This window comes from Oncorhynchus kisutch, linkage group LG14, assembly GCF_002021735.2.
Source record: "Oncorhynchus kisutch isolate 150728-3 linkage group LG14, Okis_V2, whole genome shotgun sequence".
Classification (NCBI taxonomy): domain Eukaryota; kingdom Metazoa; phylum Chordata; class Actinopteri; order Salmoniformes; family Salmonidae; genus Oncorhynchus; species Oncorhynchus kisutch.
In genome coordinates this window covers 66584496-66612058 of record NC_034187.2, presented here as the reverse complement: position 1 = coordinate 66612058, position 27563 = coordinate 66584496, and the positions used below count along the sequence as shown (strand labels likewise).

Here is a 27563-nt window from a genome sequence, read left to right as displayed (position 1 = left end):
GGTGACTATTCTATGCCTTCCGCAAGGATGATTGGAAAAATGACATATATATATATATATATATATCTTCGTAGTTAATGGTGACTTTTACTCCCCGCCAACCACCCTACATCTGGACTAATTTCAGAACACAGAAAAGGTGAAAGCAATGTCTGGAATTTCTCAACTGTCCAGTTATTTCCAATCGAGTGCATATGGCCTCTTGTGTTCCCTCTCCACTCACACCCTCTTTGCACAAGCTGAACATTGTGTCATGAAGGTAAAGTTAACACTGTGCCCATTAACACACACCAACCATCCTGGCTTCAGCTAAAAATAGGCAGGATTAAGCTCAAGCTGAGATGAGAAAGAGGTGAAGGAGTGAGGGATGAATAGAGGGAACACTGCTCCAAATCTAATTCCCAAGGGCAAGAGGAAGGAAGTAAGGTTCTTGGAGAGATAGAAAGAACATTAGGAGGGAGAGCGTACACAAGTACATTAGACACACTGATGTTAAACTGCATCAGTAAACTGATAATTGGTCAATTTTGTTTAACTGTACCCAGTTATTACTCTCACACAGATTCACACTAAAACAAACAGGCATTTAAAATGGACGCTTGCATTTTGTGCGTCATATGGGTCCTTGCCCGAATAGGTGGTGTCGCACTTTTTTTTTAGCAACTATTGAACGGAATATGAACTTTAAATATTTGAAGAATAGACAAAGTACCCAATTGCTCATGTAATACCATTGCAATTTCACCGACAGTGTATTCCGTTGGATGCAGAGGAAGTAACGGAATTGCCTTGCTTTGACATTGAACGAAGACAAAGAAGTTCCTCTGGGAGGTTAGCTGGCTTCCTGATAATTTCGTTTGGATTAGCTGGCTAGCAAGCTAACAACAACCCTGATTCAAGTGAAATTACCCCAAACAGGTACAGTACTATTAACGATCTGGGTACCAATCGACTTTGTAGCGGGGGGGTTCAAATCAAATTGTATCGGTCACATACACATATTTAGCAGATGTTATTGCGGGTGTAGCGAAATGCTTCTTGAACGTTTTCCGTAATGAATACACCCCATTTGTCTTCATGGGTGAACATTTTCTGGGAGAAAACACATTGTTGACTATTTCTCTGTGCTCTAGCAGAGAAACCATGGAGGAGTCAGCAAGCACCATAGAGGTCACTGTGAAGACCCTGGACTCCCAGAGCAGGAGCTACACTGTCCGTAGGGAGGTAGGCTGTGACTTCCTGTTGTTGTTGTTGTTGTCTGCTTTTGTCTTAATCTGAAATCCAACTGAACATATCAGTTTAGATTCCAGGCTACTCCTATGTGGCCTATATATTGTACACTTAGCAATGCACTGAGCCTCCAACCTCTCCCTCAGTTGACAGTGAAGGAGTTCAAAGAACACATAGCTGCATCAGTGGAGATCCCAGTGGACAAGCAGAGACTAATCTACCAGGGCAGAGTGCTGCAGGATGAGAGGACACTGAACGAATACAGTGAGTGAAAAAGCCAGCAACTATTCTATTCTATTCAAAGGACACAGTAAGTAATATACTACATACATAGTCTCTGATCTGTTGTAAAACAGCAAAACAGTTAACATTGCTGGACGTCTTGTGTTATTGAGAATGTACATGAGAGCACCTTGCTCCAGTAACCCCAGGACTTCTCTTCTCTCCCCGTCTTTTCTCCTTTCCTCTTTCCTCTCTGCTCTCCTCTCTCCTTCGCTGTCCTCCTCTCTCCTTCTCTGTCCTCCACTCTGCTTCTGTCCTCCACTCTGCTTCACTGTCCTCCACTCTGCTTCACTGTCCTCCACTCTGCTTCACTGTCCTCCACTCTGCTTCTCTGTCCTCCACTCTGCTTCTCTGTCCTCCACTCTGCTTCACTGTCCTCCACTCTGCTTCACTGTCCTCCACTCTGCTTCACTGTCCTCCACTCTGCTTCTCTGTCCTCCACTCTGCTTCTCTGTCCTCCACTCTGCTTCTCTGTCCTCCACTCTGCTTCTCTGTCCTCCACTCTGCTTCTCTGTCCTCCACTCTGCTTCTCTGTCCTCCTCTCTGCTTCTCTGTCCTCCTCTCTGCTTCTCTGTCCTCCTCTCTGCTTCTGTCCTCCACTCTGCTTCTCTGTCCTCCACTCTGCTTCTCTGTCCTCCACTCTGCTTCTCTGTCCTCCACTCTGCTTCTCTGTCCTCCACTCTGCTTCTCTGTCCTCCACTCTGCTTCTCTGTCCTCCACTCTGCTTCACTGTCCTCCACTCTGCTTCACTGTCCTCCACTCTGCTTCACTGTCCTCCACTCTGTTTCTCTGTCCTCCACTCTGCTTCTCTGTCCTCCACTCTGCTTCTCTGTCCTCCACTCTGCTTCTCTGTCCTCCACTCTGCTTCTCTGTCCTCCACTCTGCTTCACTGTCCTCCACTCTGCTTCACTGTCCTGTCATCCTCTGCTCTTGTTCTCTGTCCTCTCTCCTTTTCTGTCCTCCACTCTCATTCTCTCTCCTCCACTCTCATTCTCTCCTCCTATGGCCTCCTCTCAGATGTGGCTGGTAAGGTGATCCACCTGGTGGAGCGTGCTCCTCCTCAGACCTCCCAGTCTGGCGGTGGGGGAGGAGGAGTGTCCTCAGGGGGAACAGAGGGAGGTGCCACCACCTCCTCCCAGGGAGGCCCCCAGGACCGCAACGGGAACAGCTACGTCATGCTGGGAACCTTTAACCTGCCCGTCAACATCATGGACCCTCAGCAGATACAGGTGAGTCAAGGTTGTGTGTTTGTGTGCACTGTGCAGCTGTTTCATAGTCTTTATTCAGAAAAAAATATTGAGCACCTAAAAAATGTATTGAATCAAACAGTTTTAATCGGTACAAAATGTGTCTGTAGGATTTATTGAACATCGAGTGTATTAACAATGAAGTAATACAAGTGTAATAACTGTGGTTTCCTTGGAAGATGCAAGTGCAGCAGATGATGGCAGGAGTGGGAGAAGCAGGAAGGAATACCAGAGTCAGCACCAGCACTCGAGTAAGTCTTCCTTATTACTGTCATATACATTGCCTTCGGAAAGTATTTAGACCCCTTGAATCTTTCCACATTTTGTTACATTACAGCCTTATTCTAAAATGGATTATATAAATAAAAATCATCAGCAATCTACGCATAATACCCCATAACGATGAAGCAAAAACAGGTTTTTAGAAACGTTTGCAAATTTATTAACCATAAAACAGATACCTTATTTACGTAAGTATTCAGAGACTCGAAATTGAACTCTGGTTTATCCTGTTTTCATTGATCATCCTTGAGATGTTTCTACATCTTGATTGCGGTCCACCTCTGGTAAATTCAATTGATTGGACATGATTTGGAAAGGCACACACCTGTCTATATAAGGTCCCACAGTTGACAGTACATGTCAGAGCATAAACCAAGCCTTGAGATCGAAGGAATTGCCCGTAGAGCTCCGAGACAGGATTCAAGGCACAGATCAGGGGAAGAGTACCAAAAAATGTCCGCAGCATTGAAGGTCCCCAAGAACACAGTGGCCTCCATCACTCTGGAAGAAGTTTGGAACCACCAAGACCCTTCCTAGAGCTGGCCGCCCGGCCAAACTGAGCAATCGGGTGGGAAGGGCCTTGGTCAGGGAGGTGACCAAGAACCCGATGGTCACTCTGACAGAGCTCCAGAGTTCCTCTGTGGAGATGGGAGAACCTTCCAGAAGGACAACCATCTCTGCAGCACTCCACCAATTAGGCCTTTGTGGTAGAGTGGCCAAATGGAAGCCACTCCTCAGTAAAAGGCACTTGACAGCCCGCTTGGAGTTTGCCAAAGGGCACCTAAAGGACTCTCAGACCATGAGAAACAAGATTCTCTGGCCTGATGAAACCAAGATGGAACTCTTTGACCTAAATGGCAAGCATCATGTCTGGAGGAAACCTGGCACCATCCCTACGGTGAAGCATAGTGGTGGCAGCACCATGAAGGGATGATTTTCAGCGGCAGGGATTGGGAGACCAGTCAGGATCGAGGGAAAGATGAACGGAGAAATGTACAGAGAGATCCTTGATGAAAACCTGCTCCAGAGTGCTCAGGACCTCAGACTGGGGCGAAGGTTCACCTTCCAACAGGACAACGACCCTAAGCACACAGCCAAGACAACACAGGAGTGGCTTCGGGACAAGTCTCTGAATGTCCTTGAGTGTCCCAGCCAGAGCCCGGACTTGAACCCGATCGAAAATCTCTGGAGAGACCTGAAAATAGCTGTGCAGTGACACTTCCCATCCAACCTGACAGAGCTTGAGAGGATCTGCAGAGAGGCATGAGAGAATATCCCCAAATACAGGTGTGCTAAGCTTGTAGCGTCATACCCATGAAGAGTCGAGGCTGTAAGAGCTGCCAAAGGTGCTTCAACGAAGTACAGAGTAAAGGGTCTGAACGTATATAAATGTTATGCTTCATTTTTCATTTGTAATACATTTGCAAAAAAAATTCCAGGTCATCTGATGCAACACTCCATCACTCTCCTTCTTGGTCAAATAGCCCTTACACAGCCTGGAGGTTTGTTGGGTCATTGTCCTGTTGAAAAACAAATGATTGTCCCACTAAGTGTAAACCAGATGGGATGGTGTATCACTGCGGAATGCTATGGTAGCCATGCTGGTTAAGTGTGCCTTGAATGCTAAATAAATCACTGACAAAGCACCACAAAACCATCACACCTCCTCCTCCATGGTTCACAGTGGGAACCACACATGCGGAGATAATCCGTTCATCTACTCTGTGTCTTCCAGAGACACGGCGTTTGGAACCAAAAACCTAAAATTTTGACTAATCAGATCAAATTTTGAGCCTGTGATCGAACCCGCAAATGCTGATGCTTCAGATACTCAACTAGTCTAGTTTTATTGCTACTTTAATCAGAACAACAGTGTTCAGCTGTGTTAACATAATTGCAAAAGGGTTTTCTAATGCTCAATTAGCCTTTTAAAATGATAAACTTGATTTAACTAACACAATGTGCCATTGGAACACAGGAGTGATGCTTGCTGATAATGGGCCTCTGTACTGCTATGTAGATATTCCATTAAAAATCAGCCGTTTCCAGCTAGAATAGTAATTTACAACATGAACAATGCCTACACTGTATTTCTGATAAATTTGATGTTATTTAAATGGACAAAAGAATGTGATTATCTTTCAAAATCAAGGAATATGTGTACACATAGATATCTGTCTATTACATTACTATTAGGGTATGTTTATGATCTGTCTTGTTTGTAGAGCAATGGTTCAGTGGATGTGCATATCAACGTTGACCAATCAGTGCAGAGCGAGCCTAGGATGAGGCTGCAATTGGCTGAGAACTTGCTAAGGGAGACCCAGTCTCTGATCCACAGACTGGAGGTACAGTAACAACTCGCATACTATGTTATGCTATTATTCTATACTATACAGAAATCTATTTTTAGTGCCTAATTTACCTTTTAGACAACATGTTTGTGTTTGCAGGGTCAGCCCAGTGGTGTTCCATCTCAAGTCGAGCCGGAGACATCTCAGTCCACCTCCTCTTCCTCCTCCTCATCCTCTTCCGCTACAGCTGCCACTGCAGGAGCATCCCAGCCTATGGACACCTCCCCTCCTGCTCCTGCTCCACCACCTCCCCCTCCCACCTCCTCCAGCCAGACAGAGGGACCACCCCACCCCGGGCCCAAGTAAGTGCTCGGGAAGGCACAGCGTAGTGTTTCAAATATAATCAAAATGCATTCTCCTGTTTCATGCCTACTGAACACATACCTCTCTCTCTCTCTCTCACTCTGTTTCCTCCACTCCCTCCCCAGCCACCCCAGCCCAGCAGCGCTAGTGGAGGTGTTGTCAGAGGTGAGGAGGGTGGAGGAGAGGCTTCGTCCCTTCATAGAGAGAACTCACTCCATCCTTGGGGCTGCCACTTCAGCAGACTACAACAACAACGTAAACACTACAACTCCATTATATTCAGTTGCACAGCAACTACCTATTCAACCCATGCAACACATTATCACACTGTTTTTACTTCAAACTTAAACTCCTGTTACATATTCATCCTTTAACTTCAACATAAACTGCCGCAGAGTTGAGTTAGTCTTCTTGAATAGGTCAGTCACAGTGCTGCTTGCATGAGTGAAATGGAGCCCCAAACAGACTTGAATAAACCACATGTGAATCAGTCACCACTTTGTTCATCTGTCTTCACAGACCCAGGAAAGAGAAGAGGACCAGCACATTCTCAACCTGGTCGGGGAGTCTCTACGTCTCCTTGGCAACACCCTGGTTGCCCTTAGTGACCTACGTTGTAACCTGGCCACTCCTCCCCCCCGTCACCTCCACGTGGTTCGGCCCATGTCCCACTACGGCTCCCCCATCCTGCTGCAGGGTGGTATGCCACACCACACCCCCATACCGGTAGGTCACTGTGTGGAGAGAGTCCTCCACATATACTCTCAGTAATTTTAGCACCAGGTTCTAAAACTAAACCTCACTGGTTGGTGGATTCAAATTCAAATCACCAGCTTTTCATACTTTTACCAGCATTTAGCTGTAGGTCTTTTCAAATTTTACTTTGTATATGCACCCCATTTTCTTGGGACGTTACTAACTTGACTTGTGTCTTCAGATAAACCTTGGAAACTTAGGGAACCTCGGAAATTTGGGAACCACAGTCACCATGACGTCCAATGGGAGGCATGCAGCCGAGGGCTGGGCCCAACCCTCTCAGGCTCCTGGCCAGTCAGAGGGCCAGGCCCCGCTTCCACAGCCCAATGCAGCCAATCAGCAGCCAATTCAGGGCCAGGGGGCTCCGCATGTCATCAGAATCACCCACCAGACCATGGAGCCTGTGGTAATGATGCAGATGAACCTGGATGGTGAGGGAGGGGACACGTTTGTTATTTTCTCTCTCTTGCTCTTGGCTCATCTTGGAGTTGTCATGCCCTAACTGTGTCTTTCATGCGTACCAAATAATCAGTACATTAGATAATCATTCCAAACCGAGAGAGACCATAGTCAACTTATAGGTGTGTCCGAGGAGAGCTGTAATGTAGCAAAAGCTTGCATACCCAGTATACATATTCAGAGTTGTAAGTTAATGTCTTCTCTCTGGTTGGTCTCTCTCTTAGAATCTGGCAGCGGCCCTCAGGTCCAAGGACAACCGATCCCTATGGGTACTGGACAGCCTGGTGAGTGCTTTTGACTCCTACATCACACTATGTTCATTATGGTATATACACCAGACCCCTATACCACAGTCTCTGAACCACTAGTCCCTGGGATGTTGCTGACCGTTATATCAACTATTTATCTCTGTACTCTCTCAATCTGAAGGTGCTACTCCAGTCCAAATCGCAGGCCTTCCTCCAGAGTTCATGCAGGCCATCGTCCATCAGATCTCTCAGCAGGCTGCTGCCATGGCAACCGCTGCTGCCACGGGTCACCCCGGGCAACCAGGAGTAGGCATCCCCGGGACCACCCCCAGCTCTGACACCTCTGCCCCCCCTCACCCTCACGGGCCTCTGCCCCCTGGAGCCAGGGTGGTGATCACGCACCCCTCCTTCTCCCCCCACATCCCCCAGCCTGTGGGCACCAGGGGCACTACCATCAACCTCAGGGCTTCAGTGCCCCCTGCTGGCGGGCAACAGAACCTTCAGGTGAGGAGAGGGGCAGAGATGGAGAAGTCTGTGAGAAATGACTTTGGTCTCTTATGTCCTTGTGCTGTTGTACTTTGACAGGGTTGGCCAATCCTCCTGGAGAGCTACTGGTTTTGCAGACTTTTGTTCCGGCCCTGCTCTAACACACCTGATTCAACTAATCAACTGATCTCTTCGTCCATTTCTTCTCTTCTTCCAGGGCACACCTCTGGCTTCCTCTCCCCTAACTCAGATGATCAGTGGTCTGGTTGGACAGCTACTGATGCCTGGACAACAGATGCCTGGACAACAGATGTTTGGCCAGATGCCTGGACAGCAAGGTGAGTGATTGATTGATTGGTTGATTTATTGATTATTATAATGGGTGAATGCTGGGTTTTATTTTGTAGTGTTCAAAGAAAATGGACAATGAATCAGAAGTCTTCTTTTTCCCAGTTCCTCCAGGTGATCAGACATCCACCAGCTCCTCCTCAGCCTCCCACTCCTTCTCTTTCTCCACCTCCTCCTCTTCATCCTCTTCTGCCTCCTCCTCCTTCTCCTCCTCCAATCCCGTCCCTCCCCACCCCTCCTGTGGGGCGAACACATCTGGCCAGACCACCACCCACACCACCAACACCACTTCCATGGGCCAGCCACCGGAAGGGGTCGCCGAGGCCAACCTAGCCCAACTCCTGGGCTCCCTACTGGGTGGAGCTAGTGGGCCAGGAGCCCCTAGTTCTGGAGCTAACCCACACATCACTGTGACCGTACCTGGAGTCCCAGGGTTCTTCCAGGGAATGTCAGACTTTATCCAGGTGAGAGAGAAAATTATTGAACCGTATTGGTAACTCTTATAATCAATGTGACTGAAAAGTAACTCTTATAATTATGTAATTACTCTGTTATCACGCTGTAATAGAAATTGAAGTAGTCCTAATTAGTAGTAGTCGTAATTAAATGAGTCCTAATTAGTAGAAGTCAAAGCCTCAGCAATTAGGCCGAAGCCGCCGCAATTAGGCCGAAGCCGCCGCAATTAGGCCGAAACCGCCGCAATTAGGCCGAAGCCGCCGCAATTAGGCCGTAGTTGCCTGAATTTGTCGAAGTTGTCGGAAGTCGTTTCAAGTTGTCGGAAGTCGTTTCAAGTTGTCGAAGTTGTCTGAATTTGTAGAATTTGTCTGAATTTGTCACAGTCATCGAAATTGATATAAGTCTGAATTAGTCGTAATTAGTAGAAGTTGTTGTAATTAGTCAAAGCTGTCGTCATTAGTCGAAGTTGTGGTCATTAGTCGAAGTTGAAGTAGTCGCAATTAGTAGAAGTAAACTCTAGACAACTAGATGACTGTGCAACAAAGTGTCACCCAGTAGTTACCCAATAGTTCCTCTCCCATTTCTAGGCTAACCAACCCATCTTCTCCCGACCCTCACCCGTACCCCTACCCGGCCAGGAGCCTCCCCCTGGCCAAGGCACCCCTAACCCCCCTCACCAGGCGGCCCCTGGGGGTGGAGGGGACCCATCCCTGAGCCCGGAGTTATTTACAGGTATTGTCCAGGGGGTCCTCTCCACCATGATGGGGTCTCTGGGGGCTCCGCAGGGGAACGGGGAGAGCATCGCTCAGTTCATCCAGAGACTGTCTCAGACCACCAACCTCTTCACACCTGGATCTGGAGACGCTGTCGGTGAGTCACTGACGAAAGTAAAAACCTAACACTTATTAACTGTTGTACTTGTCTTTCTTGCACTCATACACACACGTGTCTTTTCTTACTAGCACCAAAAAGATTGCGCCTATTTAGATGGATTTACTTGTAATAATGGGGAAATGTGGTTGCCTTACAATATGAGCATTCAACTTAAATAGGTAAGTGTTTCTGGTTAAAATCGGCTGCCAAATGACTAGAATATACAGTTGAGGTCCGGAGTTTACATACACTTAGGTTGGAGTCATTAAAACTCATTTTTCAACCACTCGTTTTGTCTGTCTCCTAGAGATGAACATATTTTGGTGCGAAAAGTGCAAATCAATCCCAGAACAACAGCAAAGGACCTTGTGAAGATGCTGGAGGAAACAGGTGCAAAAGTATCTATATCCACAGTAAAACAAGTCCTATATCGACATAACCTGAAAGGCCGCTCAGCAAGGAAGAAGCCACTGCTCCAAAACCGGCATAAAAAAGCCAAACTACGGTTTGCAACTGCACATGGGGACAATGATCGTACTTTTTGGAGAAATGTCCTCTGGTCTGATGAAACAAAAATAGAACTGTTTAACCATAATGACTGTCGTTATGTTTGGAGGAAAAAGGGGGAGGCTTGCTAGCCGAAGAACCCCATCCCAACCGTGAAGCACGGGGGTGGCAGCATCATGTTGTGGGGGTGCTTTGCTGCAGGAGGGACTGGTGCACTTCACAAAATAAATGGCATCATGAGGAAGGAAAATTTGTAGATATATTGAAGCAACATCTCAAGACATCAGTCATGAAGTTAAAGCTTGGTCGCAAATGGGTCTTCCAAATGGACAATGACCCCAAGCATACTTCCAAAGTTGTGGCAAAATGGCTTAAGGACAACAAAGTCAAGGTATTGGAGTGGCCATCGCAAATCCCTAACCTCAATCCCATAGAAGATTTGTGGGCAGAATTGAAAAAACGTGTGTGAACAAGGAGGCCTACAAACCTGACTCAGTTACACCAGCTCTGTCAGGAAGAATGGGCCAAAATTCACCCAATTTATTGTGGGGAAACTTGTAGAAGGCTACCTGAAACGTTTGACCCATGTTAAACCATTTAAAAGCAATGCTACCAAATACTAATTGAGTGTATGTAAACTTCTTACTGGGAATGTAATGAAAGAAATAAAAGCTGAAATAAATCATTCTCTCTACTATTATTCTGACATTTCACTTTCTTAAAATAAAGTGGCGATCCTAATTTTTTACGAGGATTAAATGTCAGGAATTGTGAAAAACTGAGTTTAAGTGTGTTTGGCTAAGGTGTATGTAAACGTCCGACTGTAAATGTAAAAAATATATATATTTTGTATAAATTACACCAGGGATAGCGTTCTTGGAAAAGTGACAGAAGACCGAAGTGTCTTTGTTTTTGCTGAACATATTCTTTGACCTCATCTCTCTGCAGGGTTCTTTGGGGACCTGTTGTCCCTGGTGTGTCACAGTTTCTCCATGGTGGACATGGTGTTGTTACTCCATGGTAACGCCCAGCCAATCAGCCGGATCCAGCCCCAGCTCACTGAATTCTTCAACCAGCACTACCTGCAGGGTCGAGAGCCTACTGACGCCAATATCAACGTGAGTATCTCTGCTCTACTGCCAGCTGCTGTTTTAATGAGAATCATGACATGAAATTGGCACAGTATCCTCTCCATTTGCAGTGAACTTTATTAAGGCCAATGTTTGTGGCATCTCACCTCAAAAGATTAGAAACTGAAAGCACTATGTTTTGTCTTTTCAGGCAGCATCTGTGGACCTCATCAATGATCTGGAGGAGTACATAGCAGAGAGCTTTGTAAGTCTCCCACTCTCTGACTAATAAATTGTCACAATATGTTTAGAATATTGTAATAATACAGTACCCTGTCTCTCTCTCAGGCCACAGTGACTGTGAGAGAGGGCGTGGACATCATTCAAACCAACATCACTTTCCTTAGACATCAGTTTACCCGCGTGGCAACACACATCCTACGCTGCACAGGTAAAACACTCAAACCCCTTGTGTAAAGCTTTTCTATACTGGGTCCTACACATTGTTACCAAACTGGTTTACCGGACTACTGTCAACCCTAGTCTAGTACCTAACAGCAGCATGACTGTAAATCTGTTGCTGGTGTTGTGTGTCTCTACCTCTCTGCAGACCAAACGTTTGGTCACCGCCTGCTGCTGCTCTGCACCCAGGGTCTGTTTGAGTGTCTGGCTCTCAACCTTTACTGTCTCCGAGGGGAACAGAGAGCACTCACCCAAGTCATCAACCACCGCATCGTTAGTACACTCCTCCACTACTCTATCCACTCTACTATTTGATAGACTTGAGTGTTTCCCAACCCGGTCCTCAGGACCCATAGCCGGTCAACAACATTTTCCCATTTCAGTACAAGCTAGTTGCTAAACTAGTCAATGAATGAATCAGTTGAATCCCATTGTATCTGGTAGGTTGTGGGTTGAGTCCTGGTATATCTGCTTGGTGTGTATGATGTAAAGATCTATACATGTTTTCTCTCTCCTCTCTATGTCCACAGAGGAGGATGTCAGCAGAGGTCAACCCCAGCCTGGTCAACTGGCTGACCAGTATGATGACCATGAGACTCCACGTCATCCTGGAGCACAACCCAGTCACTGAGGACCACATCCAGCACTATGTCATCCACACACGGAGAGCAGAGCCTGGGGCACAGGCTGGACAGCAGACAGACACACAGAGTGTGGAGGTGAGTGATTGTGTGTGTGTTTGTGGTCAGTCTTTCCAGGTGTTGTTATCTGAGTGTTATAAGGACACTGCATGCTTGGGCTCGCCTAGAAAAATATCTGGTAATACCAGGAAATCAGCAAGGAACACAAAGTTCAGACAGCTTTGAGGACATGGTTATCTTTGTCTTCAGACAGTACAGCTAACCTTAGTTAACCTACTCTCCTCTCTCTACCTATCTAGATGGATGAAGGTCTGTCCCCGGCCCCGGCCACCACTGCAGAGGAGGCCATGGCTTCATCAGGGAACAGACAGGAGGTCGGAGCATATCCCGGGGTGACCGCCCCCTCGCAGAGAGCATCATCAGGGGAGAACAGAGGAGCTGTTGCCATGGCAGCAGGGGGAAGGGAGGAGTCTGGAGGAGACGTGGAGCCCTGGGCAGCTGCAGTGCCCCCTGTAAGGACATAGGACCTATGCTTTATTGTTTAGGGGTTAAGTGCCTTGCTCAAGGACACAATGGCTTCTAGCATACCTAGAATTCCCCAGTCAGACATGGGATTTGATCTTGTGACTATTCGGGTTACAGGCTCACCTGTTTAACCACTGAGCTGTGTGTTTGGGTTCATCAGGAGTGGGTTCCTATCATCAGACACGACATGCTGTCTCAGAGGAAGATGAAGGCTCAGCCCCCTCTGTCTGATGCATACCTCCACGGGATGCCTGCCAAGAGGAGGAAGGTGAGCTGTCCATCTGCTTAGAAACCTAATGTGCCATTGTAAATTATAATTATTTGTCATGAGGACGATATGCCCATTAAGTAATACCGGGCCAAGGAATATTCTCAACAGAAAGTCTGTATACCTGGTTATTCTAACAGTGTTTCTATAGGAATTGAGAGACAAACATTTTGATACGGAAGAGGGGAATTAGCGTTTATCATTGGACAATTTTGTGTAATACCTCCCAATTTCAAAACATATTATTCTCCTGTTTCGTGCCTACTGAACACAGCTCTGGTTAGTGTTGACCTGTTGTTATCCCCCTCTCGCAGACCCACCAGGGTGAAGGCCCTCACCTGTCCCTGTCTGAGGCAGTGAGCCGGGCGGCCCGTGCGGCAGGAGTCAGACCTGTCACTACCCCAGATAGCCTCCAGGGAGAGCTAGAGGAGCCAGAGCTTCAGGAGGCCTACCAAGAACAGGTAAATCCAATCACATGTACAGTGCATTCGGAAAGTATTCAGACCCCTTTACTTTTTCCAGATTTTCTTATGTTACCTTATTTTAAAATGTATTAAATTTGTTTTTTTTTCTTCATCAATCTACACACAATACCCCATAATGGCAAAGCAAAATCTGAAGTATTCAGAGCCTTTACTCAGTACTTTGTTGAAGCATCTTTGACAGTGATTACAACCTTGAGTATTCTTGGGTATGAAGCTACAAGCTTGGCACACCTGTATTTGGGGAGTTTCTCCCATTCTTCTCTGCAGATCCTCTCGAGCTCTGTATGGTTGGATGGAGTGCGTTGCTGCACAGCTATTTTCAGGTCTCTCCAGAGATGTTTGACCGGGTTCAAGTCCGGGCTCTGGCTGGGCCACTCAAAGACATTCAGATACTTGTCCCGAAGCCACTCCAGCGTCGTCTTGGCTGTGTGCTTAGGGTCGTTGAACCTTCGCTCCAGTCTGTTGTCCTGAGCGCTCTGGAGCAGATTTTCATCAAGGATCTCTTTGTACTTTTCTCTGTTCATCTTTGCCTCGATCCTGACAAGTCTCCCAGTCACTGCTGCTAAAAACATGCTGCCACGACCATGCTTCACCGTAGGGATTAGAGGTCGACCGATTAATTGGAATGGCCGATTAATTAGGGCCGATTTCAAGTTTTCATAACAATCGGAAATCTATTTTTTTTTACACCTTTATTTAACTAGGCAAGTCAGTTAAGAACACATTCTTATTTTAAATGACGGACTAGGAACGGTGGGTTAACTGCCTTGTTCAGGGGCAGAACGACAGATTTTTAACTTGTCAGCTCAGGGATTCAATCTTGCAACCTTACGGTTAACTAGTCCAACGCTCTAACCACCTGCCTCACGAGGAGCCTGCCTGTTACGCGAATGCAGTAAGAAGCCAAGGTAAGTTGCTAGCTAGCATTAAACTTATCTTATAAAAAACAATCAATCACTCAATCATAATCACTAGTTATAACTACACATGGTTGATGATATTACTAGTTTATCTAGCGTGTCCTGCGTTGCATATAATCAATGGTGTGCACATTCGCGAAAAAGGACTGTCGTTGCTCCAACGTGTAACTAACCATAAACATCAATGTCTTTCTTAAAATCAATACACAGAAGTATATATTTTTAAACCTGCATATTTAGCTAAAAGAAATCCAGGTTAGCAGGCAATATTAACCAGTTGAAATTGTGTCACTTCTCTTGCGTTCATTGCACGCAGAGTCAGGGTATATGCAACCGTTTGGGCCGCCTGGCTTGAAGGTTGTACAATGTAATAGCAATATCTAGACTTAGGGATGCCACCTGTTAGATAAAATACACAACGGTTCCGTATTTCACTGAAAGAATAAACATTTTATTTTCGAAATGATCGTTTCTGGATTTGACCATATTAATGACCTATGGCTCGTATTTCTGTGTGTTATTATATTATAATTAAGTCTATGATTTAATAAGAGCAGTATGACTGAGCGATGGTAGGCACCAGCAGGCTCGTAAACATTCATTCAAACAGCACTTTTGTGCGTTTTGCCAGCAGCTCTTCGCAATGCTTCAAGCATTGAGCTGTTTATGACTTCAAGTCTATCAACTCCCGAGATTAGGCTGGTGTAACCGATGTGAAATGGCTAGCTAGTTAGCGGGGTGTGCGCTAATAGCGTTTCAAACATCACTCGCTCTGAGACTTGGAGTGGTTCTTCCCCTTACTCTGCATGATTAACGCTGCTTCGAGGGTGGCTGTTGTCGATGTTTTCCTGGTTCGAGCCCAGGTAGGAGCGAGGAGAGGGACGGAAGCTATACTGTTACACTGGCAATACTAAAGTGCCAAAAGAACATCCAATAGTCAACGGTATATGAAATACAAACCGTATAGAGAGAAATAGTCCTATAATAACTACAACCTAAAACTTCTTACCTGGGAATATTGAAGACTCATGTTAAAAGGAACCACCAGCGTTCATATGTTCTGAGCAATGAACTTAAACGTTAACTTTCTTACATGGCACATATTGCACTTTTACTTTCTTCTCCAACACTTTGTTTTTGCATTACTTAAACGATCGGGTTCTTGGTCACCTCCCTGACCAAGGCCCTTTTCACCCGATTGCTCAGTTTGGCCGGGTCTTGGTGATTCCAAACATCTTCCATTTAAGAATGATGGAAGCCACTGTTCTTGGGAACCTTCAATGCTGCAGACATTTTTTGGTACCCTTCCCCAGATTTGTGCCTCGACACAGTCCTGTCTCGGAGTTCTACAGATAATTACTTTGACCTCGTGGCTTGGTATTTTTATTTAATTTAATTTAATTTCATCTTTATTTAACCAGGTAGGCTAGTTGAGAACAAGTTCTCATTTACAACTGCGACCTGGCCAAGATAAAGCATAGCAGTGTGAACAGACAACACAGAGTTACACATGGAGTAAACAATTAACAAGTCAATAACACAGTAGAAAAAAAAGAGAGTCTATATACATTGTGTGCAGAAGGCATGAGGAGGTAGGCGAATAATTACAATTTTGCAGATTAACACTGGAGTGATAAATGATCAGATGGTCATGTACGGGTAGAGATACTGGTTTGCAAAAGAGCAGAAAAGTAAATAAATATAAACAGTATGGGGATTAGGTAGGTAAATTGGGTGGGCTATTTACCGATAGACTATGTACAGCTGCAGCGATCGGTTAGCTGCTCAGATAGCAGATGTTTGAAGTTGGTGAGGGAGATAAAAGTCTCCAACTTCAGCTATTTTTTTTTTTTGCAATTCGAAAACGAAAGGCAGCCAAATGAGGTGTTGGCTTTAGGGATGATCAGTGAGATACACCTGCTGGAGCGCGTGCTACGGATGGGTGTTGCCATCGTGACCAGTGAACTGAGATAAGGTGGAGCTTTACCTAGCATGGACTTGTAGATGACCTGGAGCCAGTGGGTCTGGCGACGAATATGTAGCGAGGGCCAGCCGACTAGAGCATACAGGTCGCAGTTGTGGGTGGTATAAGGTGCTTTAGTAACAAAACGGATGGCACTGTGATAAACTGCATCCAGTTTGCTGAGTAGAGTATTGGAGGCTATTTTGTAGATGACATCGCCGAAGTCGAGGATCGGTAGGATAGTCAGTTTTACTAGGGTAAGTTTGGCGGCGTGAGTGAAGGAGGCTTTTTTACGGAATAGAAAGCCGACTCTAGATTTGATTTTAGATTGGAGATGTTTGATATGAGTCTGGAAGGAGAGTTTACATTCTAGCCAGACACCTAGGTACTTATAGATGTCCACATATTCTAGGTCGGAAACATCCAGGGTGGTGATGCTAGTCGGGCGTGCGGGTGCAGGCAGCGAACGGTTGAAAAGCATGCATTTGGTTTTACTAGCTTTTAAGAGCAGTTGGAGGCCACGGAAGGAGTGTTGTATGGCTTGAAGCTCGTTTGGAGGTTAGATAGCACAGTGTCCAAGGAAGGGCCGGAAGTATACAGAATGGTGTCGTCTGCATGGAGGTGGATCAGGGAATCGCCCGCAGCAAGAGCAACATCATTGATATATACAGAGAAAAGAGTCGGCCCGAGAATTGAACCCTGTGGCACCCCCATAGAGACTGCCAGAGGACCGGACAACATGCCCTCCGATTTGACACACTGAACTCTGTCTGCAAAGTAGTTGGTGAACCAGGCAAGGCAGTCATTAGAAGAACCAAAAGCCTTGGCCAGGTCGATGAAGATGGCTGCACAGTACTGTCTTTTATCGATGGCGGTTATGATATCGTTTAGTACCTTGAGCGTGGCTGAGGTGCACCCGTGACCGGCTCGGAAACCAGATTGCACAGCGGAGAAGGTACGGTGGGATTCGAGATGTTCAGTGACCTGTTTGTTGACTTGGCTTTCAAAGACCTTAGATAGGCAAGGCAGGATGGATATAGGTCTGTAACAGTTTGGGTCCAGGGTGTCTCCCCCTTTGAAGAGGGGGATGACTGCGGCAGTTTTCCAATCCTTGGGGATCTCAGACGATATTAAAGAGAGGTTGAACAGGCTGGTAATAGGGGTTGCGACAATGGCGGGGGATAGTTTCAGAAATAGAGGGTCCAGATTGTCAAGCCCGGCTGATTTGTACGGATCCAGGTTTTGCAGCTCTTTCAGAACATCTGCTATCTGGATTTGGGTAAAGGAGAACCTGGAGAGGCTTGGGCGAGTAGCTGCGGGGGGGGCGGAGCTGTTGGCCGAGGTTGGAGTAGCCAGAAGGAAGGCATGGCCAGCCGTTGAGAAATGCTTGTTGAAGTTTTCGATAATCATGGATTTATCGGTGGTGACCGTGTTACCTAGCCTCAGTGCAGTGGGCAGCTGGGAGGAGGTGCTCTTGTTCTCCATGGACTTTACAGTGTCCCAGAACTTTTTGGAGTTAGAGCTACAGGATGCAAATTTCTGCCTGAAGAAGCTGGCCTTGACTTTCCTGACTGACTGCATGTATTGGTTCCTGACTTCCCTGAACAGTTGCATATCGCGGGGACTATTCGATGCTATTGCAGTCCGCCACAGGATGTTTTTGTGCTGGTCGAGGGCAGTCAGGTCTGGAGTTAACCAAAGGGCTATATCTGTATTTGCTCTGACATTCACTGTCAACTGTGGGACCTTATATAGACAGGTGTGTGCCATTCCAAATCATGTCCAATTAATTGAATTTACCATAGGTGGACTCCAATCAAGTTGTAGAAACATCTCAAGGATGATCAATGAAAACAGGATGCACCTGAGCTCAATCTCGAGTCTCATTACAAAGGGTCTGAATACTTATGTAAATAAGGTATCTGTTTTAAAGTGTTAATACATTTGTAAAAATGTATAAAAACCTGTTTTTGCTTTGTCATTATGGGATATTGTGTGTAGATTGAATTTTTTTTATTTAATCCATTTTAGAGTACGGCTGTAAAGTAACAAAATGTGGAAAAGTCAAGGGGTCTGAATACTTCCCGAATACACTGTACATTAGTAATAACCTCCAAGTATGGGCGGAACCACAGAAGCATTTCAAAAGTATATGAACCGGGCCTAAACCTAAAAAATGTTTGGCTCACTTTCACTCTGAAACAGCAGGGTGAACGAGACTTTAAAGCGTGGCAACGTGAGACTGACCAACCCTAACCTTGACTCCTATGTTTCTCAGGTGAGGAGTGACATCAAGGAGAGAGTGAGAGATGACCCAGAATTCAGCTCCCAGCGTTTCCCCAACACACACCGGGCATTTTCTCTAGACGACTCCTAAATATTATTGGTCCTCAGGCCTGTCAACCATTCCATCTAGTCAATCACAGTTTTCTCCCTGGATGACTCAAAATCTGATTGGTTGCCACACCTGTCAATAACCCTATCTAGCCAATCACTCACAACCATGATGTATCCAGCATCATGCATCTCAACATCACATCCCAAATCATGTCAGCTCTATTCGTGAAATTTCTATCTTCAACATTCATCATCAAGTTGTAGAAACATCTCAAGGATGATCAATGATTCGATTCTGCAACATTCCCTGTGGGTCTGTCATGTCCAGTGAAGAACATAGAGAAAAGAAAACACAAGAGTCTTGACTTGCTTAAATCCTGCTTTCTCATTGAAATGACATGTATTTAAAACCGAGAAGAGCTTTACAACCGGTCTGTCATCTATCAATGGAAAATGTCAGTCTCTCTGTGGTATCTCCCCTAAAGCACCGCTTTCTCATTCCAACAAACTTGTTTCTAACCGGTTGTGGTCATCTGTATGTCTGGTTGTCCTTAAGGTTTTGCTGTAACTTGTAAATTAGCACAAATTGTACATTGTATTAAGAACGTGATGTAATAATATTCTAGTGATAATGCAACAGCTATTCCTTGTTAAGTAACGAAAACCTTCCGTAGGCTTTTTTGGGGGGGGCGTTTAGTTTGGTATCCTGACTAGAGATGAAAGAAGCACAGATTCTACATGTTGACTGGCCTGGTTAAACCAGACTGAACCGTGCGAACAAGTGAAACAGTGGTGAGCGCAACATTGTCTGGTGTAATCGTGCTACATCTTTACGTATTTACTTTCAGGATAGAGAGGATGGTAGAGGTTTAGGTGTTAGGGGTGATTGTCATGTCATCAGTGACATTTTGAGTTTAGCTATTTTAAAGTGACTGTGAATACGAGGCTCAATGGTGTTTTAGCCATAATTATGTTAAGTTGTAATAATAACTGCCATAATCAAGACCATGATAAAGATAAGTCTCGTTTTATGCCATTGTATTTCTTTCTAGGCGACCACGGCTATCATTTCTAGAACCTGACTGTTGTAAAAAGTTGAACGCTATGTAACCTGTGAACATTGCTTTAAAATAAATTGTCCATGTCGAAAAGCTAACTTTGTGAAATAAGGGATTTTTTAATATAATTTTTTCAACAATTGATTGACTGACTGAGCCCTCGGCTCTTGCAGAAATGTAAATATGATTGAAGTTGTCAGATCAGTGTCTGGTGCGGTCCTTTTGAGGTGTTAAGGTGCTAATGTTGGGTAGGATGATATGACTCAAGTCAAGAATATCAGCAGATACACATTTATAATCACTAGATAGTTTTATTCACACATACATAGCCAGGTTATTGCAACAACAAACACACGGCACTAGAAGAGAATGATTCATTGTCATTTTTTCCATCACGATTTTTGTACGATTTTACTGATACTAAAGAGTTAGGTAACACGTTACTTGAAGGGGATAAAACCTTAATGAAAGAGATCGTAACAACTTTACAAGTGTTCCAGTATCATTCATAACAACCTTCATAACTTATTTATTCAACGTCATTCATGAGGTGTTATGAATGCCTTACGTATGCCCCTTCAAAGTCAAGTGTTATTGAGTATTAACGGTCATGCTAGATTTAACACATGGCATGCTTTGTCACCTAGTTTAAGAAAGCATTGTAGTCTCAAACACACACCATGTTGAGTGAAACACATCTTATCAATGATGCAGAGGAAGCTTGAGTCGCATTCTGATGACAGGTACTCAATATTCTACACATACTCCTTTTTTTGCAACTTATAATAACCATTAAACTAAAAGTCAACTGTCATTCCAATCAAGAGTATTGTTTACCGTTCAGAAAATAACAGAAGTCTCAGTCCCGAACAGGCAAATGCACGTTTTCAGAAACATGACTCCAGTGCTATATACACTATATATACAAAGGTATGTGGACACCCCTTCAAATTAGTGGATTTGGCTATTTCAGCCAAATTACAAACCTGACAGGTGTATAAAATCGAGCACACAGCCATGCAATCTCCATAGACAAATATTGGCAGTAGAATGGCCTTAGTAAAGAGCTGTGACTTTCAATGTTTCACTGTCATATGCCACCTTTCCAACAAGTCAGTTCAGCAAATTTCTGCCCTGCTAGAGCTTCCCAGTCAACTGTAAGTGCTGTTATTGTGAAGTGGAAATGTCTAGGAGCAACAACGGCTCAGCCACGAAGTGGTAGGCCACACAAGCTCACAGAATTGGGCCGCCAAGTGCAGAAGCATATTAAAATAATCTGTCCTTGGTTGCAACACTTACTACCGAGTTCCAAACTGCCTCTGGAAGCAACTTCAGCACAATAACTGTTCGTCAGAAGCTTCATGAATTGGGTTTCCATGGCTTAGCAGCCGGAGACAAGCCAAAGATCGCCAAGATGGTGTGTGTTTGCCAAGTGTCAGCTGGAGTGGTTTAAAGCTAACCGCCATTGGACTCTGGAGCAGTGGAAACACATTTTCTGAAGTGATGACTCACGCTTCACCATCTGGCAGTCTGACGAACTAATCTGGGTTTGGCGAATGCCAGGACGCTACCTACCCCCAATTCATAGTGCCCTCTAAAGTTTGGTGGAGAATGAATAATGGTCTGGGGCTGTTTTTCATGGTTCCCTTTGTTCCAGTGAAGGGAAAGCTTAACGCTACAGCATATAATGACATTCTAGACAAATATTTGCTTCCAATTGGGGAAGGCTCTTTCCTGTTTAATCATGACAATGCTCCCATGCACAAAGTAAGGTCCATACAGAAATGTTTTGTTGAGATCAGTGTGGAAGAACTTGACTGGACTGCACAGAGCCTTGACCCCCCCATCCTCCACCTTTGGGATGAATTGGAATGCTGCCTGCAAGCCAGGCCTAATCGCCCATCCTCACTAATACTTGTAGCTGTATGGAATCAAGTCCCCACAGCGATGTTCCAACATCTAGTGGAAAGCCTTTCCAGAAGAGTGGAGACTGTTATAGCAGCAAAGGTGGAACCAATTCCATATTAATGCCCATGATTTTGGAATTAGAGGGTCATTGAGCAGGTGTCCACATACGTTGTCATGTAGTGTATGTCATGCAACTGTGTTGCAGTGTCAGGGACATGAGCTGAGGTCAGGTCAAACATTAACTGCAAGCCAGCCAGTCTGCAGCCGTCTCTTCTCCCTGACAGCAAGTTAACCATCCAACATGGAAGGACATTAGCAGTTTCCAACCAAGGTATAAATGGGGTTGTGAGTTAAAGGTACAGCAATGAGGACATGAGATTTAAGGCTCTTCAAAATAAGAGTCTTATGAGATTGACATGTACACTTCAAAATAAGATTGTACAGGGACAGAGAGACCGACACATCATGCATTAGGTTGCTTTATGCCACATGGATGCTCTCTCCATGACTTTCCACTGGCACACAGAGATCAGAGGGTCTGTTAGAACAAGGCCCACATTGAGTCATGGCAGGCCATAGATAAGACAACTTCAACTGGCTATATGGAATGGGGTCTAATCTCTCCATATTAAGACCCCCTGGCCTCAGTAAAGGGTTTCTTGGGCTGTGTGCAAACTGTTACAACAATGCATTCACCAGTGACAACTGTATTCAACGGAAACCAGTGGCAAATGTGTGCCCAGTTCCCAGGCACGCTTGACTGCCCCATAGGCTGAGAACACATGAAACACAAAATGACTGATTCCAATAATGACTCATCAATTTAACTTTAAGCTAAGCTAATACTAAGCTTGCATTTCTTATTTTTTATTTTTTTGCATTTAACAGTGTCTTCATGTAATGTAGTGAAAATAGGGTTGTCCAATAATATACACCATTTAGCAGATACTTTTATGAGCAGCAGGCTATGTGCATGGTGAGCGTTTAGGCCCAAAGAGAGGTTCAACATCCCACAAGCAGTCACTCAGTGCCGTGCGATCATTTGTTTGTGCGTTAACAGGGTACTGATCAAGTTATCAACTCAACTTATTGGATAAACTGAAGTTCTGGATTGCATATGAACTAAAATATTAGCGGCTATTCGATTGCTGTGGGAGTCCAGAGAGAGAACGGGTTTGGAAAGGTTTATTTTAATTTAAAAAATTCCCCCCAGAGCAGGCGCACAATAGGGGGAGATTGTACGGGTGATCAGGGATAAACAAGTTGTTTTTCTGGACAACATTGATCACATGTTTCCCTCTCTGTGCGCGTTACTCCTCTCATGGTACACACATGCTCCTTCCTCTAGACCCTCCTTTCTCTCCGTCTCGGCTCTGTCGGAGGGAGGAGAGCAGGGGGGGCAGGAGGTTGAGGGCCGGCCGGTGCTCCTGGACCCCCAGGGCCACAAGGGCCCCCGCTAGCAGAGTGGTCACCCTGGGCAGGATGGGCGGCTGGGCCTTCATCATCTGGAGGAAGATGGGAAAACAATACTCAGCAAGTTTGATGTGATCAGTTTAGGCAAGGCAGAGAATCTGATAATATTTCTCAGCAATTTGTAGGCATGTCCATTTCAGAGTCAGAGGAGACAGTACACAACAGGGCCACTCACTTTTTCCACTTTGTGACAGTGTATGAGTCCATCATGGCCAAGGTAGAAGGTGGAGAACGCATCATATGACCTGTTGAAAGACTGTGTTTACTAGAGTATGAATGATCAAAAGTAATTAACAATGAAGAGGAACACTGACTAGAACCCCTATCCATTCCAATACCAAATCAATACATTTATATCTGAACATTATGTAAAGATGAACATATCCCAGTCAGGTTTCTGTACCTGTAGAGGTCAGTTTTGTCCTTGCGGTAGAATCTCAGCAGCAGAGAGAGGAAGGGCAGTCCTCTGACCCTCCACCTGGCCTTGATGGTCCTGTCCTCTGGGTGCTTAGTCAGTTTCAGTACCTCTAACCGGGCCTCAGCATAGTAACAGAGACACAGCAGCCTCCACAGAGACAGGCTCAGCTGGTACAGAACTCTGCCCCTAGAGGATAGAGACAGTATAACTGTATTATAATATAGACCTATTATGGGGGTGTAAATGTGTGTAGTTACATACGTATAAATATCAGGGTTCGGGTCAATTCCATTTCAATTTAAGAAGTGAACTGCTATTGAGTAGCCAGAATGTAGTGTTTACCTGGTCTTGGCATTTAGAATACAGTTGACGAACTCCATATCATTTGTGTACATGGTGTAGTCATGACTCTTCACAAAAAAACTTGGAAGCTGCAAATCAAACAAATGATAATCAATACTAATAACTAAATAGCAGTGTATGCCATCAAACAGCACTCTTTAACAAACAAACCCCTCTTACCTCAATCCTCAGCTTTTCATACATCAAGGCCAGTTTCTCCTCATCCTCCCTCTCTTTGTCGCTGTGTCCCCCCTCCACTGTCTCTCTCTCTGTGTAGCTACTATACAGAGAGGTGTGGAACAGCGACAACTCTTTCTCTAGTCCAATCATATTGCCCGATTTGTCCCCGTAACCAGGTAACGGCTCCATTCCAGGACAGTGGAAGCAGTAAAACCTGGATCCATACATAAATGGAGCAGGACATCCTTCCGTCTCAAACAGCCTTCGGAACGATCCTCTCTCCCTCTTTTCTGCATCATCATGCAGCCATTCTCCCTTGTTCATCTTCCCAACGCTGATGTCATCCTCTCGGCTCCCATCCACAGTGGTCATGGGGAAGAGGAACTCCACGGGCCTACTGACTCCTCTCGGAGCAAGGATCTCACTTAGTTTAGTCTGCCCAAACAGAGGCACCTCCACCAGGGTGTGCTGGTCATCACACTCCCCAGGGACAGTCCGCACCAGCACACACAGGCTGACAGTCTCTTCCCAGTCCTCGTCCAGGCCCGGGGGCATCTGGCTGTGGCTGGCATGGTGGAAGGGGTGTGACAGGGATGGCTGCTTGATGTTCTGGTACCTCAGACTGTTGGGGGGAACCAGGGCCCATGACGCGCTGCTGAGAGGCCGAATCTGTCCACTCCACTGCACAACCAGCGCCTGCAAATTCACATAGGACAAGTAAAGATTTTCCACAAGGTGCTCTTATATAGCCTGGTCCCAGACTTGGATCCAGCCTTGCATTTATTCAAATAATTAATGTAGGCCTATCTGTCGAGACAATACCTGTGCAAGACTCCAGCACTGTTGCTTGACTGGTTGCCTGTTGCCATGGCTCCTCACACACCCCGCCCACAAGGCGAGGGCCCCTCTACATGCAGCCATTCAAGACAGGGGGTAGGGTGTAACCCCAGTCACCAGGGGACACCCCAGACAGTCACCAGACCATCATGCCACAGCCACCCAAAGGAAGGACCAGCTCTTTATCTTCTTGGTCCCCTCTCAATCCCAATTAAGAAACCTAGATAAGGGGGGGGGGGGCAGTTGAGGGTGAACAGTTATTTTTAGACCATCGTCTCAATGATATGTCCATATGATCATATGGCCTGGTGTGTGAATGTGTAGGCTCCTCAAGGAACAGTTGAGAGTTCATGCATAGGTTGCTAGGCTGTAAATCAAGACCCATGTGACCTTCATACTACTGGCACCCACTGCTATGCCAGACAGGTATACATACGGTACGCATAACACATACATGCATGCCTATACCATGACAAAGGTCAGATCTAGCATCCATGGAATTTCACAGATTGGTTTTGTTTCCAAATACTCAATTCTAGATATGGAAGAGAATATCAATGAGGTGGGAATGATTCAAGACATTTTTAAATGTCCCTGGATTTAGAGTGGTTCAAGTTCAAATTCAGTATTTGACTGAATTTTCCTTTTAAACTTTTTGCCAAATTACCATAAATCAACACAACACAGCCTTGGAAGTGATCATCTAGGAGCAAAAAGATTTGAAGCATGTCGGTCCTCCTTTACTTTAAAGTTTAACCCACCCCACTTGAAAGATCTTTTTAGAGCCAGTGTTGACAACTTAGGAGTATTCAGACCCCTCTAGCGACATTTTCAAAAAAGCGACTAGCGACAAATTTTGCGACTTTTTCTGGTGTTATTGGAGACTCTGACATGAAAGCACGTATCGTTCCTACTCTTCTCAACGAGCAGCAGATGTGCGCAGCAGTCCCTCCCAACTGCAGTCAGAGCAGGAGATGTTCACCCCTGGCGTCCAGACTGCAAATGAATCGCGTATGCGGGAAGCTGCAGCTGGCTGATCCCGCCCTGGCTTACATTCAGGGTGGGATGTAAATGTAAAAAACTAAACTAAAAAACTAAGTAACTCCGCCAGAGTCTCTCTTCTGGGTCACTTTTGCCGGTCCCAAGCCCGGATAAAGTAGGGTTGGAATTGTGACATAAAAAACTCCCAAGAATGACAGAAGTTCATTTGTAGTTCTGAACATATTTAGGGTGTTTTTTACTCACGCTTTGTCTCTCCCACAACCTTATTCCTCTCTCCTACAGCGTCCATCACAATTACATGCACATGGACAATTATGCAAATTAGGTGATATCATTTAGCGACTTCTAGGACAGCCAATACCAACTTTCCTTACCGAGGAGTTGACAACACTGCCCATGACAGTGAGTGGTGGAAACCGCAAACCACGAGATCGTAATTGATACTCAGACGTCTCGTCTTCCCAATAACACAGTAATTTGGTACATTTTAACTCGATAACTACAGTAGCGAATATCGTGATGTTTCTTCTATAACTTTAGAACCATGATGTTGATACATTACATAGAAAAACCGTGCATACCTAACAGTACGTGTTTGTCATTAAGACGAACGATATTTACTCATGATTGCAGAGGCAGAATAGATTGCAACCCATTTTTCTGGCAGCTACAATATTATACAATACTGTGATGTAACATTTCACGTTCTAGACTTTATCAAACGTGAACTGACATTCAACCTTTGGTAGCCGAGTGGATTGGTTGGACGATTAACAATCGTACAGACACAACCAGAAACAAGTGAACCATGCAGCAACTGATGTTATGTATGGAAATACATCATTGATTGACGAATATAGGGACCCCTCAATGTAGTTGTAAAACGCACTCCAACGTTCTACAACTCGCTAACTTGTTAGTTGATAAGCTAGCAGCTAGATCACATGTCAGCACAACATTGGGTTAGCTAGGAGCTAGCATGTTACCTGTGTCAGAAGCGGATTGGATAGAAATTGCGATGAGTCAGTTTAGCAAGGACCAGATGATAATCCTCCAAGTCAGGTACTTTACTTTTTATTTCCCACGTAATGTTACAAAATTGGAAGTTATCAAACGTTACACAAATGTCATTCCATTTCCCAATGTCCTTGTCCAGCAGCAACGCGCCTCACGCAAGCGTAGGAACGTTTCTAGAAGAAAAACGCCAGACGTCATACACCGGCGTAGCTCTGATTGGTGGAGAATGCATATTTCAGTCTGACTATACTAGTATTACATCGAATACTGCTGTAAACATTTTGTAGGTCTAGACTACCTTCTTTAGCTAAATTTTTAATGAAACTTTTCAAGCAATTTATTGAGAAAACATATAATTATGTAATACTTATCCTATCCATTAAACACAATTATTATTTCACTATCAATTGCTTTTTTTACTCACAAAAGACTACAATTGTGTGACAAACCTACTGGTGGCGCTGTGAAATTTTGCTTTTCTTTCACTAGCGAATGAAACTCGGTGGTGTCAAAGATTATGGATATACTGACAAGATACTAGTGTCCACCCCCTAACAATGGGTCTCGTTGTCCATAAAGCGTCTCTGCGGGCTGTCTAGCGCCCGCCTATCCTTTCTTAGGATTTGTGGATACATTTCATTGTTACTTTTTAAATATTCGACGAGGGTTGTTGAAGTCAACCGCCTATATTCAATGGAGAGTGGCAGAATATCTGCCCGCTGTAATTGATCCAAGATTAAGGACATCTTTGATTATATTCAGACAGTGAGCATAGCCTTGCTATTGAGAGAGGCAGCCATAGTCAGACCTGGCTCTCAAGAGAAGA

The 27563-nt window shown here is 45.1% G+C and overlaps 2 protein-coding genes across 5 annotated transcripts; one reads left to right on the top strand and one right to left on the bottom strand.

Moving 5' to 3' along the window:
- The first annotated feature begins 343 nt into the window (after positions 1-343).
- On the top strand, positions 344-19658 carry LOC109903462 (BAG cochaperone 6). 4 transcript variants are annotated; one of them, XM_031788796.1, is made up of 25 exons: positions 344-421; positions 752-918; positions 1137-1224; positions 1377-1494; positions 2530-2741; positions 2939-3010; positions 5267-5389; positions 5495-5697; positions 5824-5953; positions 6218-6424; positions 6636-6885; positions 7138-7197; positions 7343-7665; positions 7865-7985; positions 8101-8459; positions 9039-9321; positions 10780-10949; positions 11113-11166; positions 11250-11352; positions 11512-11636; positions 11894-12082; positions 12304-12516; positions 12690-12797; positions 13112-13258; positions 18444-19658. In XM_031788796.1, exons 3-25 carry the CDS (start codon positions 1144-1146, stop codon positions 18540-18542), a joined length of 3750 nt encoding a protein of 1249 aa, XP_031644656.1. In that variant the 5' UTR covers positions 344-421; positions 752-918; positions 1137-1143; the 3' UTR covers positions 18543-19658. The 4 variants fall into 4 exon arrangements, with proteins under 4 accessions (XP_031644656.1, XP_020355788.1, XP_020355786.1 ...); XM_020500199.2 differs by having other exon boundaries at positions 386-918; positions 9090-9321; XM_020500197.2 differs by lacking the exon at positions 344-421 and having other exon boundaries at positions 446-918.
- A 2632-nt stretch (positions 19659-22290) lies between these two features.
- On the bottom strand, positions 22291-26915 carry LOC109903463 (uncharacterized). Its single transcript, XM_020500201.2, has 7 exons — positions 26707-26915; positions 24704-24938; positions 23882-24577; positions 23702-23790; positions 23345-23545; positions 23117-23186; positions 22291-22973 (listed from the first exon to the last, which is right to left on the bottom strand). Exons 2-7 carry the CDS (start codon positions 24800-24802, stop codon positions 22788-22790), a joined length of 1341 nt encoding a protein of 446 aa, XP_020355790.1. The 5' UTR covers positions 24803-24938; positions 26707-26915; the 3' UTR covers positions 22291-22787.
- Positions 26916-27563: the final 648 nt, after the last annotated feature.